Source organism: Polypterus senegalus, chromosome 1, assembly GCF_016835505.1.
Source record: "Polypterus senegalus isolate Bchr_013 chromosome 1, ASM1683550v1, whole genome shotgun sequence".
NCBI lineage: Eukaryota > Metazoa > Chordata > Cladistia > Polypteriformes > Polypteridae > Polypterus > Polypterus senegalus.
The window spans coordinates 5,994,368-6,012,982 of record NC_053154.1 but is presented as its reverse complement, the minus strand read 5'-3'; the positions used below and the strand labels follow the sequence as shown (position 1 = coordinate 6,012,982).

The 18,615-nt window shown below is 42.6% G+C and overlaps 1 protein-coding gene across 1 annotated transcript in view; it reads left to right on the top strand.

The window, feature by feature from the left end:
- Positions 1-18,615, top strand: part of pdhx (pyruvate dehydrogenase complex component X) — a 292,521-nt gene that overhangs the window by 72,495 nt on the left and 201,411 nt on the right. The window contains exon 3 of the mRNA XM_039744023.1: positions 11,757-11,857. Coding sequence (XP_039599957.1) covers positions 11,757-11,857 — 101 coding nt within the window. The remainder of the gene's footprint in view (positions 1-11,756; positions 11,858-18,615) is intronic.

Sequence of the window (18,615 nt, the reverse complement as noted above, 5' to 3'; positions counted from 1 at the left end):
TACAGGAACTGAAAGGGCCCAAGTACTGTGTGAATCCATGCTGTACAACAAGCTTTTTCATAATGAAAGTTACATGTGAACACAGAAGCACATAAGCATACAAGCGTTTTATTCATTTTCTCATCATAATTCTGTGCTTGCAACCATAAGCTCTGTGCGCCTGCCCAATATTGCAGCCTTCTTTCCACGTACTGCAGGATCTTCTTTGATGGTTAGTTATGACAGTCTTGGTTTAAAACTAAAACAATGAATTATACTTATTTAAATTTGTCATAATGAGATGGTACTTGTATATTATGAAAGATTTGTCACAAAAAGGAATTGCCTTTCCTTCTTTCCGAGCTTTGCACACCTGTATTTGGACAGTTTATTCCATTCTTCCTGGCTGATCCTCTCAAGCTCTGTTAGACTGGATGTGAAGTGCCTGTAAACGGCATTCTTCAGGTCTCTCCAACGGATGTTCAATGAGGTTTACACTCTAGAGACTTGTCCTGAAGCCTCTCCAGTGTTGTCTTTGCTGTATGTTTCAGGTTATTGAACCTTTGCCCCTGTCTGAGGTGGCGTGTACTCTTGAGCAAAGGGCTTCTCTTTATTTGGCTTCATTCATCCTTCCTTTCCTCAATTCTGACCCTGCACCTCCATGCCATGACACCGCCACCACCATGCATCATTGTACGTATGGCATTGGGCCGGGTGATGGGCAGTGCCTGGTCTTTGCCAGACACATTGCTTGAACTTTCCTGTCCAAAGGGTTTTTCATTTTTTGTCTCATCAGACCAAAATAAAATTCTCCTCATGTTGTTAGATTTTTAAACTCTCACGTACCTTCTACTCCAGAATGGCTTCTGCCTCACCACCCTGTTTGTTGGAGAGCTGCTGAAATATTCTTTCTTTCTCTCTTACTCTCTTTCTTTCCGAATCCACTTGCCATGGCGTGCTGTGCGTGTGATTCACAGACGGCTCCCAGTCACGGAGCAGCTGCCTGAGCTTAATCACCGGTTGACAATAAATGGAGTAGAAAACAGAATCAATTGGGCAGAAGGGAGCAGAGTGGCCCAGTAATGTGACACATTAAGTGTTCTTAATTGGTCACCGTCGATATGGCAAGTGAAATGTTTTTAATGAGATGACCAGAATCAATCGCAAACCCTGTGCAGTTTTTTTTTTTTTAATATAACATGAATGCTGAATTTCCTTATGGCACTATGAAGGACCACTTGGCTCAAATTCTGGAAGGGATTTTTGGCCTTGCCTTGGTTGACTAAAACTGTGTGACAAGGTGTACGCTGGCATTTGAAAAAAGTTGTTAACTCTTTGGAGGCTTCATTTTTTTTTATTGTGTTTTTGATTTTGTCAGACTCCTCTTTATTACCCAGATTATGAAAAAGAAAACTGACAAAACAGTTTATCAGCAGCACTCTCATTGTCACTATACTCAGTCAGCTCAAAATCCTCAACTGACTGTGCAGAATCCGGGTCATCGACAATACACAACACATCTCTGGTGGACGATTTCTTTTGATGAGAGTGGCTGCTGGCATTTGACTCCATGCTGTAAATGAAAAGTGAATGGCGATTCATCTGTATCTCGTGATCTTTCCTGCCATCTAGTGGATAAATAAAATGATAGAATACATTGTAGGTGATTTTTCTTGGCGGTTAGCCTTCAGTACTTTGCGTCCACTGTTGTCGACACATGCCTTGAAAGTGTTAATCAGCCACAGTAGACCCCCGCAAAGTTGTGGTTCAGAGTTCACAGCCTCAGTCGTTCACGGATTTTTCCTTGGAACCGAAGTAATAATTGTTAGCGGAAACCGCAAATATCCTCCGCAATTTTTTATGGCTTTTTTTGTTGCAATACTGTACTGTAGAGAGAACAAAAAATAACCGTAGAGGAAAACGCATTTTGGGATGGTGAAAGTAGCTAATCCGGGAGCGTTCTTCATTTCTCCTGCTGCCCTGTGACGTATCTCCGGCTGAGTGTTCTCGTGTTTTCCGTTTTGTTATTCTTAAAGCCCCAAGATGCCGCCGAAACACCCTGCACCTTCTAAGGCTTCTGGCAATGAGCCTAAGCGCCAGAAGAAGCTTAAAACACTCCGGGTGAAAATTGAACTACTGGATTTGCTCTGGGAACTAAAAAGTTATGCCGCAGTAGTGCGCCATTATGGCATCAATGAAAGCACTGTATGCTACATAAAGAAGAACAAGGCAGCGATCAGAAGTACCGTATCAGTAAGTTTCTGTGATAGTGCCAAAAATGTAACGACCGTAAGAATTAAGAATATAGTGAGGATGGAATCTGCCTTGGCATTGTGGATCACCGACTGTAGGAAGAAGAACATCCCCTTTGATGGTAACATCATACGTGAGAAAGCACGGAATATTGTACCAGAAGTTCGCTACAGGAGACGATGTAGAAGGTACCGAAGAACCGCAACCAGGACCATCAACGGCACCGGAGCCCGAAGATTTTCAAGGCAGTAAGGGATGGTTTGATCGTTTTCAGAAATGATTCAATATTAAAAGTATTTCTCTTCATGGAGAGGCAGCATCTGCTGTCAAAGAAGCCACGGAGAAGTACCCCGAGACCTTTAGGCACATCATAGAGGAGAAAGGATCCAAGCCCGAGCAAGTTTTCAAATGGATGAGACTGGCTTGTTCTGGAAGAAGATGCCGTCCAGAACTTACATCATTACATTTAAGGCACAGAAGGACAGAGTGACATTTATCATGTGTGACAATGCTGCTGAAACCAGGCCTCATCTACAAATCAGTGAAGCTAAGGTTCCCACAACAACAACAACCTGCGGCCTGTCCACTGGGTGCACAACCCCAAGGCCTGGATTACACAAATCCTAACTTCAAACTAGTTTCACCAGTGCTTCATCTCTCAAGCCAAGGAATACCTCCACGATTTAGACATGGACTTCAAGGTGTTGCTCCTCTCTACATATTAAAGGCAAAGCCCTCACTGACTCGTCACTAATTCTCCCACTTTTCATTTAGGTGGGAAGCTGAATTTTTGCGTGCTCATTCCTTGCAGTGTACTTACAAAAGTTAGGTATGTTTCGTGTCCTATTGCAACACCCAAGGGGCGGTTGTACCCCTAAACTGTATATATAAATAGGGAAACCCCTCCTTCTCTATTTCTGCGACTTCCAATATACGTAGGAAGCCCAGATTTCCCATGCTTATCCTTTACACTGTACTTACAAACATTACGTATGTTTCATTTTGTGCTGTGCCCCGTAACGAACTTTTGAAAATCACGTCTTCTTTTTGGCAGGTCTCCCCATTATGCCGTAAGGAACTTTCGGAACTGACTTCTCCTTTTGGCGGTTTCATTGCTTATTTCCGTTAACAGAGGATTTATTTCACGGCAGAGACGCACAATGGCCGCCCCCGGTCCCCCTTCTTTTTTCCGCACACCTACCCCATGGTTGGCTTCCTGCCTATATACACTAACAACATCCCGCGCTCATGTGCCTCCTCACTCGCTTCCTTACTTTCCTCCGCTGTTCGTTGTGCTCACTGCTCCCTTCCTTTTTACTCCACCACTTCAAGCCTGTTACTGTTGGCCTTGCTTCACGTCTTCCTGCTGGTGACTCCTGCCTTTTCGTTTAGTTTCTTCACACTCTTAATCCTCCGGGCAGACCTCCGCATACTCTACTTTTGAAGGTCGGCGCACCAATGATGTGACTACGAAACTTACAACCACCAAAACATTGTAAACGGCGCCAGGCTTCAGTCCAAATCTCTGCACAAGAACCTCATTGAGGCGACTGTCTTCACTGGCGCTGGCTCAGGGGGATACCCTCTCATACCCTCTGACCTCCCATTCCAATTCAAATGCCTCCAGTTTCCAGTAAGGGTCTGCTTCACTATGACAATAAATAAGTCACAGGGCCAGACTCTAAAAAAGGTCACAATTGACTTGACACAAAATGGCTTCTCACCTGGCCGACTGTACGCTACATGCTCAAGAGTGAGCTCAGCAGACAGCCGAGGGCAGAACTGCAAACGTCGTTTACAAAGAGATCCTCGCGTCCTAAAAATGGGCATTTCTCATTTACAATCATAAATTAAACTCTTTATAGTCATCACATTCACTCTCAATACTAAAATAAGCCTACGACAATTACATTGACAATCATGTTACGTTATTTTTAAAATGTTTCCTTTTCTTGTTCATAACTTCTTTAACACACTACTTCTCAGCTGCGAAGCGCCGGTATTTTGCTAGTTATGGATAAAGCTGGTGGCCATCCTTTTGATTTGTATTATGAGGGAGTTCCTTCTTGCCAACACCACCTCCCTCATCCAACCTATGGACCAAGACATGATCCATGCCTTCAAGGCTCTTTATACCCAGAATTCTCTTCAACACCTTTTGGATGCAATGGACAAAGACGAGAATTTTACATTAAAGGGTTACTGGCATAACTTTACGATCGCAATGTGCCCGTCAGTCATCCAAGCTGCTCTTAAGCAGATGAAAAAGGAAACAAACCCTCAACGCATGCTGGAAGAAGCTGTGGCTAGAGTGTGTCCAAGACTACAAGGACTCATCACCTGAAAAAATTCAGCACAAGGCTGTCGACAAGGCGTGAGACTGGCAGAGATACTTGGTGATGTAGGTTTTGACGACATCACTCAAGATGAGATCAACAACCTCCTCGATCCCCACTCTGAACCCCTGACGGACGAAGATTTGTTGGAGTAAGTAAGTAAGTCTGCCGGCAAAGAGGAGGAGGAAGCAACAGATCCAGAGGAAGAGGAGAAGGAGGAGCAGGGCCTGGCATTGCAACGTCTGTCCATGATTATTGGGACAGCAAAGGAGTTGCAAGGGATGATTGAAGCATCCATCCATCCATTATCCAACCCGCTATATCCTAACTACAGGGTCACGGTGGCCTGCTGGAGCCAATCCCAACCAACACAGGGCGCAAGGCAGGAAACAAACCCCGGGCAGGGTGCCAGCCCACCCCAGGGCGCACACACACACACGCACACACCAAGCACAATTTAGAATTGCCAATGCACCTAACCTGCATGTCTTTGGACCCCACACAGACACGGGGAGAACATGCAAACTCCACACAGGGAGGACCCGGGAAGCAAACCCGGGTCTTCTTACTGAGTGGCAGCAGCGCTACCCACTGCCCAACCGTGCCGCCCTGATTCAAGCATGGGATCCCTATATTGTTCGGGCTCTCAAAGTTAATAATGGCATCGATGCTGCCATTCAGACATATAAAACCCTCCTCGCCACAATAAGGAAACAACGACAAGTTGGAAACTTGTGAAGGGTAAATTTCACACAAACATTAGGAGGTTTTTCTTTACACAAAGAACGATAGACACATGGAATAAGAGACCAAGTAGTGTGGTGGACAGTAAGACTTTAGGGATTTTCAAAACTAAACTTCATGTTTTTGTGGAAGAAATAAGTGGTTAGGACTGGCGAGCTTTGTTGGGCTGAATGGCCTGTTCTCGTCTAGGGTGTTCTAATGTTCTAACGACAGCAACTTCCCATCACAATGTTCCTCAAACCTATCAAGAAAAGCCAGCACGAAACCCCACCAGAACAAGACCCATCCGAAGATACGACTCCTCCTAAAGTGCCTGAGGAAGAGGCGCCACCCGAGGAGCTGTAAATCCCCTCTGCATTGTACTGCACAGCTAATTCATCATCATCATCAACTTCAATCTATATCATTTATTATTGGTGAGTACCCGTACGTTTTACTGTAATTTTATTAAATTAAATTATTACGTATTTACCCTACTTATAACAAAGAAAACCACAGCGCATTTGAAGGAAAACACGCTTGCATGAATTCCTGTACATATAGCGGTAACATTGGTATTTTACATTCTAGCACCGCGGGGGACATAGCAGTACAGTACTGTACATTAGATGGCTTTATTTTCCTACCTTTTTCTCTATTTTACTGAACATTCCTATCACTTTCTTTTATGTGGACTCGTTCCCTGGACACTTTGTACTACTTTTTGGACATGGATTTTTTTGTGAATTTCCCCTTGGGATTAATAAAGTATCTATCTATCTATCTATCTATCTATCTATCTATCTATCTATCTATCTATCTATCTATCTATCTATCTATCTATCTATCTATCTATCTATCTATCTATCTATCTATCTATCTATCTATCTATCTATCTATCTATCTATCTATCTAACGTTTAGCTTTACATTCTTTTTTTTTTTAGTAATGGGGCATATTTAGGGTTTAAACTATAAAAACAGGCATTTTTTTGACCACATCCAAAATTTGTGGTTTTTCACAATTTGCGGGTGCTCTAGGAACGTAACCTTTTGAATTCATCTATAAAACAGTTTTTGTAATCAAATTTTTATGGAAATACAAAAAAAAATACTTTCAAAGAGAACATAAGCCATTCTGTTGGGAATTTCAGTAAAATAAAACGCCATGCTCAGCGCCCACCTCCCATCCTCCCTCCGCATAACACTTCACAACCAAATCCAACCCATCCCTGTCACGATAAAAATGAATATTGATAGCAAAGGAATAAAGAATCCCATGAGGACCAGCAAGCACCAACCCCATTATGTAGAAGAAGAAAAAGAAGTAAAGGTTAGAATTGTGGCCAGGACCTCATCTGTACTCAGACCAGCTTCACTGTATCTCTCCACTTATCAACAACATTTAATTGTAGCACATTTTTATACAAGGCATGGAGCTCAATGTGCTTTATACAAGACGTTAAAGAGAAAATGGCAAGACAAACAAGAATAACATATTAATTGTAAGTTTGTGAATGGATACATGAAATGCCAAAAACGGTAAGTAATAATAATTCAGCACACATTGTGTCGGACAGCTGGGACCCATGCCCGGCCGGGACGCCCCTTTGACACTAGAGCCGGGGGAGCAGCCATGGGATCCACACTACGTCCCCAGGAACACTTGGTTGGAGCCACCCTGGGTTGCATTGGGGCCACAGGCGTGGGACTTTGGAGCTCATCCCTGTTGGGTTTCGTGGCCACCGCCAGCAGGAGCTGCCAGGACTTAACGAGCCCGTCTGTGCTGTGATGTAGTGCAGCCTAATTAGGCTGATTACCACCTGAAGCACTTCCGGGTGGGCTATAAGAAGAGCCTGCAGCCACTACTTGAGGTGCCAGAGTCGGGAGGAAGAGGATGAAGCTGCCTGGGAGGAGTGAAAGAGAAAGAGTGTGTTTTGGGGACTGTGTTGGGCCTATGGGACACGGGGAAGATGTGCCCCACGGCTGAAGAAAAAGAAATCTTTGTGTTTTATGTTACGTGTGCCTCCGATGTCAGTCTGTGTCGGGCCAGCGCTGATATAGCACCTTTCACAACATTTAAATAATATAAATATACAAGTCATAGGTAAAGGTGAGTCCTTAATTATTGATTCGTTTGTTTAAGTCTCTCGTAATTATAAGTACAATGCTATTGCTGGATGGGAATAGTGTGATGCACGTGAACATCCGGTGATTAGCAAAATTTGCCAAAAAACAAAATAAACATTAAATCTGCCCATTTCTACTTGCCATAATTTTACAGTAATAGGTTAGATTTCCGGGTAAACTCTTAACACTTACGACCCTTTGCGCCAATTTCCTTGAACATCTCGAGTCCAGGGTCCAAATCCTAGACCTGTCTGTGTACAACTTGCCAGTCCTGTATGTGTCTATGTAGGATTTTGTTAGTAATGAACGGGTGAAGCCTTCCCATGAAGCTTTTGAAGCTTTCTTCCTGATGTGGATGCTAGAGGCGCTGTTGCCCTGTTAAACCTACCAGACAAACGTCCAGGACACACGTTTAAAACACCAATAATTTCTTTAATAATATTCTTCAGTTATAGTGCACAAAGCACTGCACACTCCACTATTCTTCCAATAATCAATAATTAATAAACAAATAACAATAACCAAATCCTCCACTCCCTGCAGCTCCGTTCCTCTACCACCCAACTCCAGCTCGACCTGCTGGGTTTTCCACAGTACTTTTATAGTCCATGACCCGGAAGTACTCCTTCTCCGGGTCAAATGCCACATCATCCTTCCTCAATTGTCCCGGAAGTACTGCGGGCTTCCGTCCTCGTGATTCTGAAGTACTTCTAGGTTGGCGTAACAGTAATAGTCCCCAGGTTCTTGGTGAGCTCCCCCGGCGGCACCCACGGCACCTAACAGGGCTGAAGAAACGGACTCCATGACCCATGCTGCCCTGCGGGAATCCGGGGAATCATTTCTGTCCAGGGGAGATGCCATCTAGCGTCCCGGGGGATGTAGTGCCCTGAAACGGCTGTTCTTCCTCTTTCTTTCAGTTGAGGGACGTCCTGGCCAGACTGAAACACCGGCCGTCCATCACACTGAATATGCCAAATAGAGGTCAGAAGATTCGAAAATAGCGACGTCTGGTGGGTTTACAGAAATCACAAGCAGTCATGAGCTCTAGGTAGCCAGTAGAGGAAGCGAACATCCAAACCCTTCTTGATCATATAGTTTCAATCGCATAAGTGCACTAAAAGCCCAAGAATGCTCGGCGTGTTCATTTTGATCTCATGAGAATCGATTTGTTGAAATGCCGCAATAAATAAATGTACACGTTAGCATGGCTGACAATTTTCAACGGTAAAATAATGTTGAAATGTATTGGCCTAAAGGTGAACCTGTTTCCATTATGAATTGTGTAGCACCGCGCTATGCCCGCCCGTGCTGAATGCCAATGGATTCTTTGCTCTTTCAGGTAGTGTGTTGCCATTAGAAGGACCGCTCTCTGTATCAGCATGACTTGGAATTTATGTGTGACTCTGGTAGGCTGGCCATGTTTTTTATCAGCTCCCCTGCAGCTGAAACTAAAGCTGCTCATTTGTAGGATGGAATGCCAACTGGCAGTGTTGGCGACTCCTGCCCAGGATGATTTAACTTGTCAGTGCCATTACGACAGCAATATAAACAACAAGACTCCCTCGACACTCAGAGCTGTGAGCACCGGTGAGATGCTACCATATATTATAAGCCACCACCGATTCTTCATAATTATGTGACAACTTTGGGGATTTTAGCTGTGAAGGATTATTTATTTTTCCATCTGTGTTTGGAGAATAACTGCATTAAGGGGCAAAAGGAATCCTAACGGGGTTTAAGAAACTGAACATCATAAGGAGGTTTAAAGAGTGTGCCTATGGTAGGAACAACCCAATTTTGCCTTCTTAGCAACTTTAAGACCCAGAATTACCGCCATAGGCCGTAGCAGAGCAAGGTCAATTTCTTAAACGGCACGTGGCGACCCATGGCGAGATACTCTGCAAACCTCACCCATTAAATACACCTGTGAATCTCAACCCGACATGACCCAACACCAGCTAAGAAACTGTGGTCTAGAGTATTAATGACACATTAGAAGTTCCAGGACAGAAGACTAGTATAGGATGGGGTTTACTTTATGGGCATCCATATGGAATTCAGTGTCTTCTATGCACAATACGAAGGAGCGTTTCAAATCATCTTTCATAGCACGTAGAGCAGTGCAGTGCTTCAAAGCAGACAGAGTGTTGCTGGTGCTTCAGTGTCGTACAATGCTTCAGACATCATCAGTCACATGGTAGCAGTGCTACTGGGGAGTAAAAACTTCATCTCCCAGCAGTCCCTGCAGTGACTCTGATTGAACACCTGCCAAGGGTGCAGGGGCTGCTGGGGTCAAGAAGGCCAATGCGAGATTGAAAAGGAGGTCGGTTATACAGTTAGTGGAGACTGTGTTGTGTCTGGAGTTAGCCGTCTGTATTGACTTCCCGTTCATGGCCTGTGGATTATTGTTTTTGTCCTGGATTAATAATAATAATAATACATTTTATTTAATAGGCGCCTTTCTTAACACTGAAGGTCATTTTACAATGAAATTAGGAAAAGGATTAGGAAAGGATTATCTCCTTTTTGTGTGTATGGACTGTTTGGTGTCCGCCTGTTGAGTGAGGACTGAATTAGATTGTTTGTCGACCTTCGGAGAAGGAGCTTTCCCGATCACCTCACTCTTCATCATCAGGATATACCGGTAGGACTGTTCTTTACATTTACTTACAGCGAGCTGATCTCTGGATTATTCAATCTCCCATCATTTCATTACACTGGTTGCCGTTTCCTATGGACTTTGTTATGGACTTCATCGTGTGTAGTTTTTGTTAGTTGTTAGTAGTTCATGTTTATTTTGTATTCGTCGGAAAGGGAACTGGGGTGGGATAGTTTTACTTTGTGTAGTTAGCTTTCATTTATTATTGTTTAATACATTTGTTAATTTCTGTTTTATTGTCGTTTGCTACTTTGACTCTGTGAGGGAGTATGTGTGAGTTGGGCCAAGGCTGGGTGCATTCCCAACCAAAAAATAAATAAATCACCATCAACAGGTGTTGTGAATCTTAGCGGAGTGTTTTTTAGACTGCTACAACATGACAATGAAGCTTTGATACAGGCTACTATACACCACTTCAAAAACAGTGGGCTTCAATAGAGCAATATGAGCTTCAAAACGTCGGTGTAAGACGTCCTATCCCTAGTTTTACTGCTGGTACTTTGGTTTTCCTCCAAAATCCCCAAAGAAATGGATATTAAAGCAAGTCAATAATGCTAAATTGTTTACAGACCATAACCAATATTCAATATACAGGCTCATGGTGGTTCTTCTTTTGGCTGCTCCCGTTAGGTGTCATCACAGAGGATCATCTTCTTCCATATCTTCCTGTCCTCGTCATCTTGCTCTTTCACACCCATCACCTGCATGTCCTCTCTCACCACATCAACAAACCTTCTCTTAGGCCTTCCTCTTCTGCCCTTGCCAGGCAGCTCTATCCTTTGCACCTTTGTCTCGTTATACCCAGCATCTCTCCTCTGCACATGTCGAAACCAACGCAGTTTTGCCTCTCTGACTTGTCTCCAAACCGTCCAACTTGAGCAGACCATCTAATGTCCTCATTTCTAATCCTGTCCATCCTCGTCACACCCAATGCAAATCTTTGCATCTTTAACTCTGCCACTTCCAGCTGTGTCTCCTGTGCCACCGTCTGCAGCCCATATAACATAGCTGGTCTCACTACCGTCCTGTAGACCTTCCCTTTCACTCTTGCTGATACCCGTCTGTCACAAATCACTCCTGACACTGTTCTCCGCCCACTCCACCTTGCCTGCACTCTCTTCTTCACATCTCTTCCACAATCCCCATTACTCCCAAGTATTTAAACTTCACCTTCGCCAACTCTACTCCCTGTGTCCTCCACATTTCTCTGACCTCCCTCTCATTCATACACATGTATTCTGTCGTGGTGGTCCTACTGACCTTCATTTCGGTCCTCTCTAGAACAACTCTCCACCTCTCCAGGGTCTTCTCGAGAATTCAGAATTATCCTGAATCGATTAAGTATGTTTGAAAATGCTCTGTTATATTTCTGTGTAAAACCAAGTAAAGTGGAGTTCCAAGATTTGTTTGAGAAATAGATTTAAGAATCAATGGCAACTTTGGAAGATTTGGACTTGCGCTAAAGGCTGGAACCTTATTGGTAGCTCTATTTATTAAAAGTAGTATCTAATGTGATTCACATATTTTATCATTTTTGTCAGGTTGTATCCTTTTACAAATAAAGCGTATGGATTGCAAAGCATTTGCAATCACAAAACTCTGTGGTACCTGTGGTAAATCGCTGAATTATTCTTGGTATACCCCCATTAAATTGTGATATTTTGTGATTTGTTTCAGGGGACATTGTTAATGTTGGTGACGCACTTTGTGAGATTGAAACGGACAAGGCTGTCGTTACAATGGAGTCCAATGATGATGGTGTCCTGGCGAAGATATTGGTGAGTGAAGGCCCTTTGTTGTTTCAGTCGTCATGTTATCCATCTTCTCATGTGTACGTAGTATTATTAGTAGTTTGAAACCGATGGAAAATGTAGAAGCAAACGCTTGGGCTCCTGCTATACAGACATAATGATTTGTGAACTGTTTTACCACTACATTGTAAACCCTTGAGGTTCTATTAATTTTAATCTTTCACCGGTGCTTCACTGGAATAGAAAAGACCGAAGAGGAAGACTGTGGGACAACCAAAGTAGAATAATTAGTTGGACAGCAAACACACAGTGAATTCAGATAGTATTCATGACTATCACTCTCAGTACAATTTATCAAGTTGTAGATTTCATTTTAACTGGATAAACTTGCCATTTTTACCAATCAATCTACTCTCCATAATCCATATTGATTAAGTGAAGACATGCTTTCAGAAAGGTGTGCACATTTATTAAAAATCAAAACGTGAAATCTCTCGTTTATAGAAGTATTCAGACCCCTAATTCAGTACTTTGCAGAAGTACCTTTGGCCGCAGTTCGAGTCTCATGTCCTCTTGGTGAGTCTGTAAAACTTTTGCTCATTTGGATTTGAACAGTTTATCCCATTGATTGATTGATTGGGAAGCCCCTGTGAACTGCCATCTTCAGGTCTCTCCACAGATGTTCTTCGAGGTTTAACACTAGAATCCCTAAAGCCTATGAAAAAACTTGTAATCCCGGTCCACCTTAAATTCCTTCGCACCTCTCCATGTCTGCGTTTTTTGTTTTGCAAATGTGTTGATCAGCACAAGCAGCAAGCAGCCTGCTAAACCCATTACCCATCAACACCACCCCTACTAACGGAGTTGAAATCCGTCTCCCAGCTCAAGGCTCTTTATCTGGGTGTGAGGTGCCTGGAGTTGTAGGTGGTAAATCATTTATCGTCATTTGGAATACATACATTTCATGTCTGTTACGTGTCTACAAGGATCTGTGTAAAGGTAGGATAACAGGAAATGTGAGGCAATAAATGTTGAACACATAACTAAAAAAGAATAATTTTTCATGTTTTAGTAACAATTGACAAAATACTGACGTGAAGTGTATAATGTGTGAAGACTGAAGTCCAAATATCAAATAAACACTTTCACATAAGGTACAAGTATAAGAATACAACCGAAGAAAAAGAAGTTTGCTTAGCGTAAGTCAATGATATGACTGCTTGGGTGGTGCAGCGGTAAGAACTGCTGACTCGTAATCATTTGAGATAAACACACTTGAGCTCTGAGAATCTTCTTTGTGACTTAATGATATATTATTTACTCTCTACAACACCATGGACCTCACACCCAGATGAAGAGCCTTGAGCTGAGAGAACTTTTTGCTCGACTTGAGTGGGTCAGTGAAGTTAATGGGATAGCAGTCTGCTTGCTGCTTGTGCTGATCAACACATTTACAAAACAAAAGATGCTGAAGATTAGAGGTGCGAAGGGATTTAAGGTGGCCTGGGATTACGAGTTTATTCGTAGGCTTCAGGGATTCTAGTGTTAAGTTTGGGCTTTGGCCAGGCCACTCAAGGAGATTCAGAGACTTGTCACAAAGCTTGTCCCAGTGTTGTCTTGGCTGTAGGCTTCGGGTCGCTGTTGTGCTGAATGTGAACCTTCGCCACCGACTTTAGGTTTTCTACATGGTGCTCTTAGTGTTTGGCTACATTCATCCTTCCCTTGTGAAAAAATGACATTGTAAATAATAATAATAATAATAATAATACATTTATTGAGTTCCTTTCACAAACCCAAGGTCACTTTAGATACAGAGTAAAAAAAGAAAAAAATTACACAGATGACAAAAGTTCATAGAAGAGGAATGTTTTCAGTTGAGATTTTAAAGCGCAGAAAGAGGAGCAATCTCAGAGAGACTGAGGAAGAAGAGGGGCCATAACACTGGAGAGTCTGGTGCTTGGGACAGTAAGAAGATGATTGCGCAAGGACCTGAGAGAGCAACAAGGAGTGTAAGGAGCTGAGTGAGGTAGAGGGGGGCAAAGGTTATGTAGGGCTTTGAAGGTGAGAAGCAGAATCTTGAATTTAATCCTTGATAGAACCGGTAACCAGTGAGGCTGGGAGAGAATGTGCTGTAGCTTCTGTATACATTTTCCATGGAGGCCAATGAAGAGGGAATTATAATCATCAATACGAGACATTACTGTGGTGGGCTGGCGCCTTGCCCAGGGTTTGTTTCCTGCCTTGCACCCTGTGTTGGCTGGGATTGCCTCCAGCAGACCCCCGTAGCCCTGTAGTTAGGATATAGCGGGTTGGATAATGGATGGATGAATGGAATACGAGACATTATGAAACAATGAACCAGAGTTTGAGCTTCATTAAAGGACAGAAATGGACAGAGGTGGGCAATGTGACAGAGATGATAGAATGAAATTTTGGAAGGAGACCTAATGTGTAGCTCAAATTTAAGTGATGAATCAAACAAAACACCAGGATTTCTGACAACGGAAGCAGGTTTGACAAGTGGAACATGAACAGAAACAGAGAAATTGGATGCCTTAGAAAGTTGGGAGTTTGGACCTACCAGTAACACTTCAGTTTAATTGGCATTAAGTTTGCGAAAGTGATTTCCAATCCATAGCTTAAGATCAGTGATACAGTCAGTGAGTCTGTCCTAACATATAACTGTCTGAAGTTAAGGCCATGTCTGTGAATAATGTGACCCAAAGGAAGGATATAAAGTAGAAAGAGTAATGGTCCAAGCACTGAACCCCGAGGGACACCACGCAACACACAGGTGAGGTGAAGGATTTCTATCGGCCAAGTAGCACAAACTGTTGCCAATAAGAGAGATCTGATGTGAGCCACTGAAGGGCTCAGCCAGAGATGCCTACAGTAGAGAGACGTGACAGGAGGATTATATGAAAGAAAGAAAATTTTGTCCTCAACTATGACCTCTTTGAATATAAAATAATCAGTCAACCCATAAAATCAAGCAGGAGGAAGCTTGTTTATGTGTCTTTAATTTCTCTTTCGTGAAGAGGGAGCACCACATCACAGCTGTCTGCTGTGGGATGGGCCCAGAACTGAGCTTGCCACAGAATGGTCACAGAAGAGAGACGGAGAATCATTCTTATAGATAAGTGAATGTGCGTAACTGTACTGAATGAATGCTTACTTACTCGGATTGGTTCACTACCTTGTATACCCTCAGATTGTTTCATTGGCTTCCATGCCCAAATAAAAGTCTCATTTCTACTACATTCTTGTCCTTCAATATCTTTCAAGCGCATCTCTTATTCTTTTATGAAAAATGTTTACATGACAACTGGCAGGTCTTCCTGGGTATGTGAATAAAACACGACATCAGCTTGTGTCGTGAACCATCTCCTGTTTTTGTCTATATATGTATATGTAGAAGCTATTGAAATCGTCAGAAAAAAATTTGAAATGTAGAGATGTCGTGCTTGCATTGCTTGTGCATTAGCAGCTAAACGACTTTGTCTTTCTTCTGAGGTGTTGTTTGGTGGTGTATTAGTGGCGGGAGGAAAAGTAAAAAGGATACCATTTAGCCTTCCTGCTCACCTTGCTTCTGTATTAGCGATGAAGCGAGTGACTCTTCGGAGGTTTTGATTTGCTGATGTGCTGGCCTCGCTTCTGTATTAACGACTAAGCGAGTGACTCTTCGGAGGTTTCGTTTAGCCTTTGTGCTCGCCTCGCTTCTGTATTAGTTGCTAAAAGAAGTGACTTTTTCTTCGGAGGTTTTGTTTTGCAAATGTGCTCGCCTCGCTTCTGTATTACTGACTAAGTGAGTGACTCTTTGGAAGTCTTGATTTGCCAACATGCTGGCCTTGCTTCTGTATTAGCGGCTAAGCGAGTGACTCTTTGGAGGTTTTGATTTGCCGATGTGCTCACCTCACTTCTGTATTAGCTGCTAAACAAGTGACTTTTTCTCCGGAGGTTTCGTTTTGCTGATATGCTCGCCTCGCTTCTATACTAGTGGCTAAGCGAGCGACTGTTCTGAGATTTCGATTTGCCAACATGCTGGCCTCGCTTCTGTATTAATGGCTAAGCGAGTGACTCTTTGGAGGTCTTGATTTGCCAACGTGCTGGTCTTGCTTCTATATTAGTGGTTAAGCGAGTGATTCTTTCTTCGAAGGTTTCGTTTTGCCTATGTACCAGCCTCTCTTCTGTATCCTCGGAGGTGAACCTTTACCCCGACTCCACCTCTAACTTCCGGTCCAGACTGACAGACACACACACACTTCCACGTGTAGATGCTCGCCCACCCCCGTGTTTGGTTTACTGGATATACAATTTAAAGAGATTGTTATTTTCATGGGATTTGTTACATATGCATAATTTTCACTTTTACTTTAAAGTCTTTTGTAAAAACAATACTTGTGCTTTATTTCCGGCCCCGGGCGGCGTTATATCTTTCTCGCAGGACGTATAACGCTGCTCGTGTTGTGAAGGGGGGGGGGTGAACGCATGCTAAGGAGATGCCGTCAGATCATCTGCTGCTGGAGAGCTGCCTATTCTGCTTGTCGCATGTTGTTGTTTTAAGAGCTGGGAGCACATGATGCGTGTCTGCCAAAAGCAATCCAACAAACTGTGAGGTTAGATGTCCGTGGACTTGTTTTAAATGATGGCTCACTGCCTTGTCTCGCGTGACGCTGTAAAAACAATACTTGTCCTTTATTTCCGGCCCCGGGCATGGTTAAATCTCTTTCTCTTAGGATGTAAAACGCTGCTCGCGTTGTGAAAGGGGGGCAGCTGTTGTCGCACTGCCCGTCGATCATTTTAAAGCCTGTACAGCCGATGTCCTACTTGCCACTTGATGTCTCTGCTGCTCGCGTTGTCAAGGGGGTTAGGGTGGCTGAACGCACGCAAGGAGAAGTGGTCGAATCATCTGCTGCGTTTTTTGCTTGTCGCTTGTCATTGTTTTAAGAGCTGGGAGCAAGTTAAAGTGTCTCTCGCGGGACTTCAAATTGTCTTCTGAGAAGATCATGTCTCGTCCCCCTAGTCTGCCTCCCCAAGATTTTTTTTTATAATAGAGAGACGTGTGTATATGTATATATTTATATAAAATATGTGATGCAAGAGGTTCACAAACTTTAAAACTTGACTGTACGTATGATATACCAGAGTGTGCCATTTTTGAGATTAAACGTTAATTTTTTTTTTCTGTGTTACGGGGGAACCGTCTAATCAGGAACACCAGCATTGTTTGTCTCGCATGACAACGTGACAATGTGATTATAATCATGAATAAGGACTACAAAAGGCTGTGTAAGTCGGCACAAAGAGTACCACCTTTGTTCGTGTGACTTTAAACTTTATTTCTCATTGAACTTTCTTCTCTTCAGACTGGTTGCCATCTATGTGGAACTCCTGCCAGACAAAATCTGACTAAATTATAGGCTTCAACTTTTTTTTTTTTTCAATAATAAATTCTTTGGAGAGTGCTGGAGCGGTGTGTTCTTTTATGTGCAAATTATTGACTGATACGAGGAAAGTCTAATCTTACATCCAACACGTTTAACTAACAGGCCAGAACAAAGTGCGTCAGATTACATAAGACGTAACGTAATTTATAATTGGGAACAACATTTCTTATGTACTGAGGGGAAAAAATAGATTTTAACAATATCTGTAATATTAATGGAGAAAGCTTTTTCAAATTGCCACAGTGTTCCAGCAGGAGATATTAGTCACTGTAGGAGCCACCGGAGCAGTTTCCATGGAAACAGGACCCCCACAAAGTGTTCAGGAGAGTCAAGATTTTGCTTAGTTTTTGATTTGAGTATCAAATTACTGTATGTCAGACATGTTTTTCTAATCTGAAGATTAACGTTACATTTTTGTGATCAGTTTTAAAGACATAAATAAATGTAAGACTGTGAAACAAGTAGAACTGATTGTAAAAATAAAATGAGGATAAAGAAACCCACCAGCACTGTGAGCACCAGTGAAGAAAAACATGGTGTGCTGCAGCAGCCAAAGCAGCCATGGTGAAAGTGGTCCACATTAATGACAGGTTGGACTGGTCTTGTAACACTGAGGAGCTAAAAAAGACTCTCTTATGGTGGGGAGTGACATCCTTCACATCTATCTATCTATCTATCTATCTATCTATCTATCTATCTATCTATCTATCTATCTATCTATCTATAATAATGTGCCTTTCACATCTGTGTCTGTCTGTCTGTCTGTCTGTCTGTCTGTCCGTCCATAATATAGTGCCTGTCACATCTGTCTGTCTGTCTATAATATAGTGCCTTTCATATCTGTCTATAATATAGTACTTTTCACATATATCTATAATATAGTGCCTTTCACATCTGTCTGTCCATAATATAGTGCCTTTCAAATCTGTTTGTCTATAATATAGTGCCTTTCACATCTGTCTGTCTGTCTATTTACAACCGATATAAGAGCTGCCATCTCTAGGCTATATTCCATTTCAGCTCCTGGCACAGCGTTATCTGTTCTCTGTGCCATATCTACATTTTCATATTTTTGTGTGGCCTCTGTAGGGTACCGGGCCTACCATATCATCAGGGCCAGATAATCTAAAAAGTGATAAAATCACTTTTGTATCAAGGTATTCTGATGCCCTTTACTCATGCTCATCCTGATCATCATCTACTTGCACCAAATACAGAACACCATACCTCTTATATTTAAAGAGATGATTTCTGAGGTAGTTTCCTTCTCACAAAGTATACTACTGAGAATCTTCATCAATTACCACATTAATCTAATTTAAATCAATTGACCTCGTT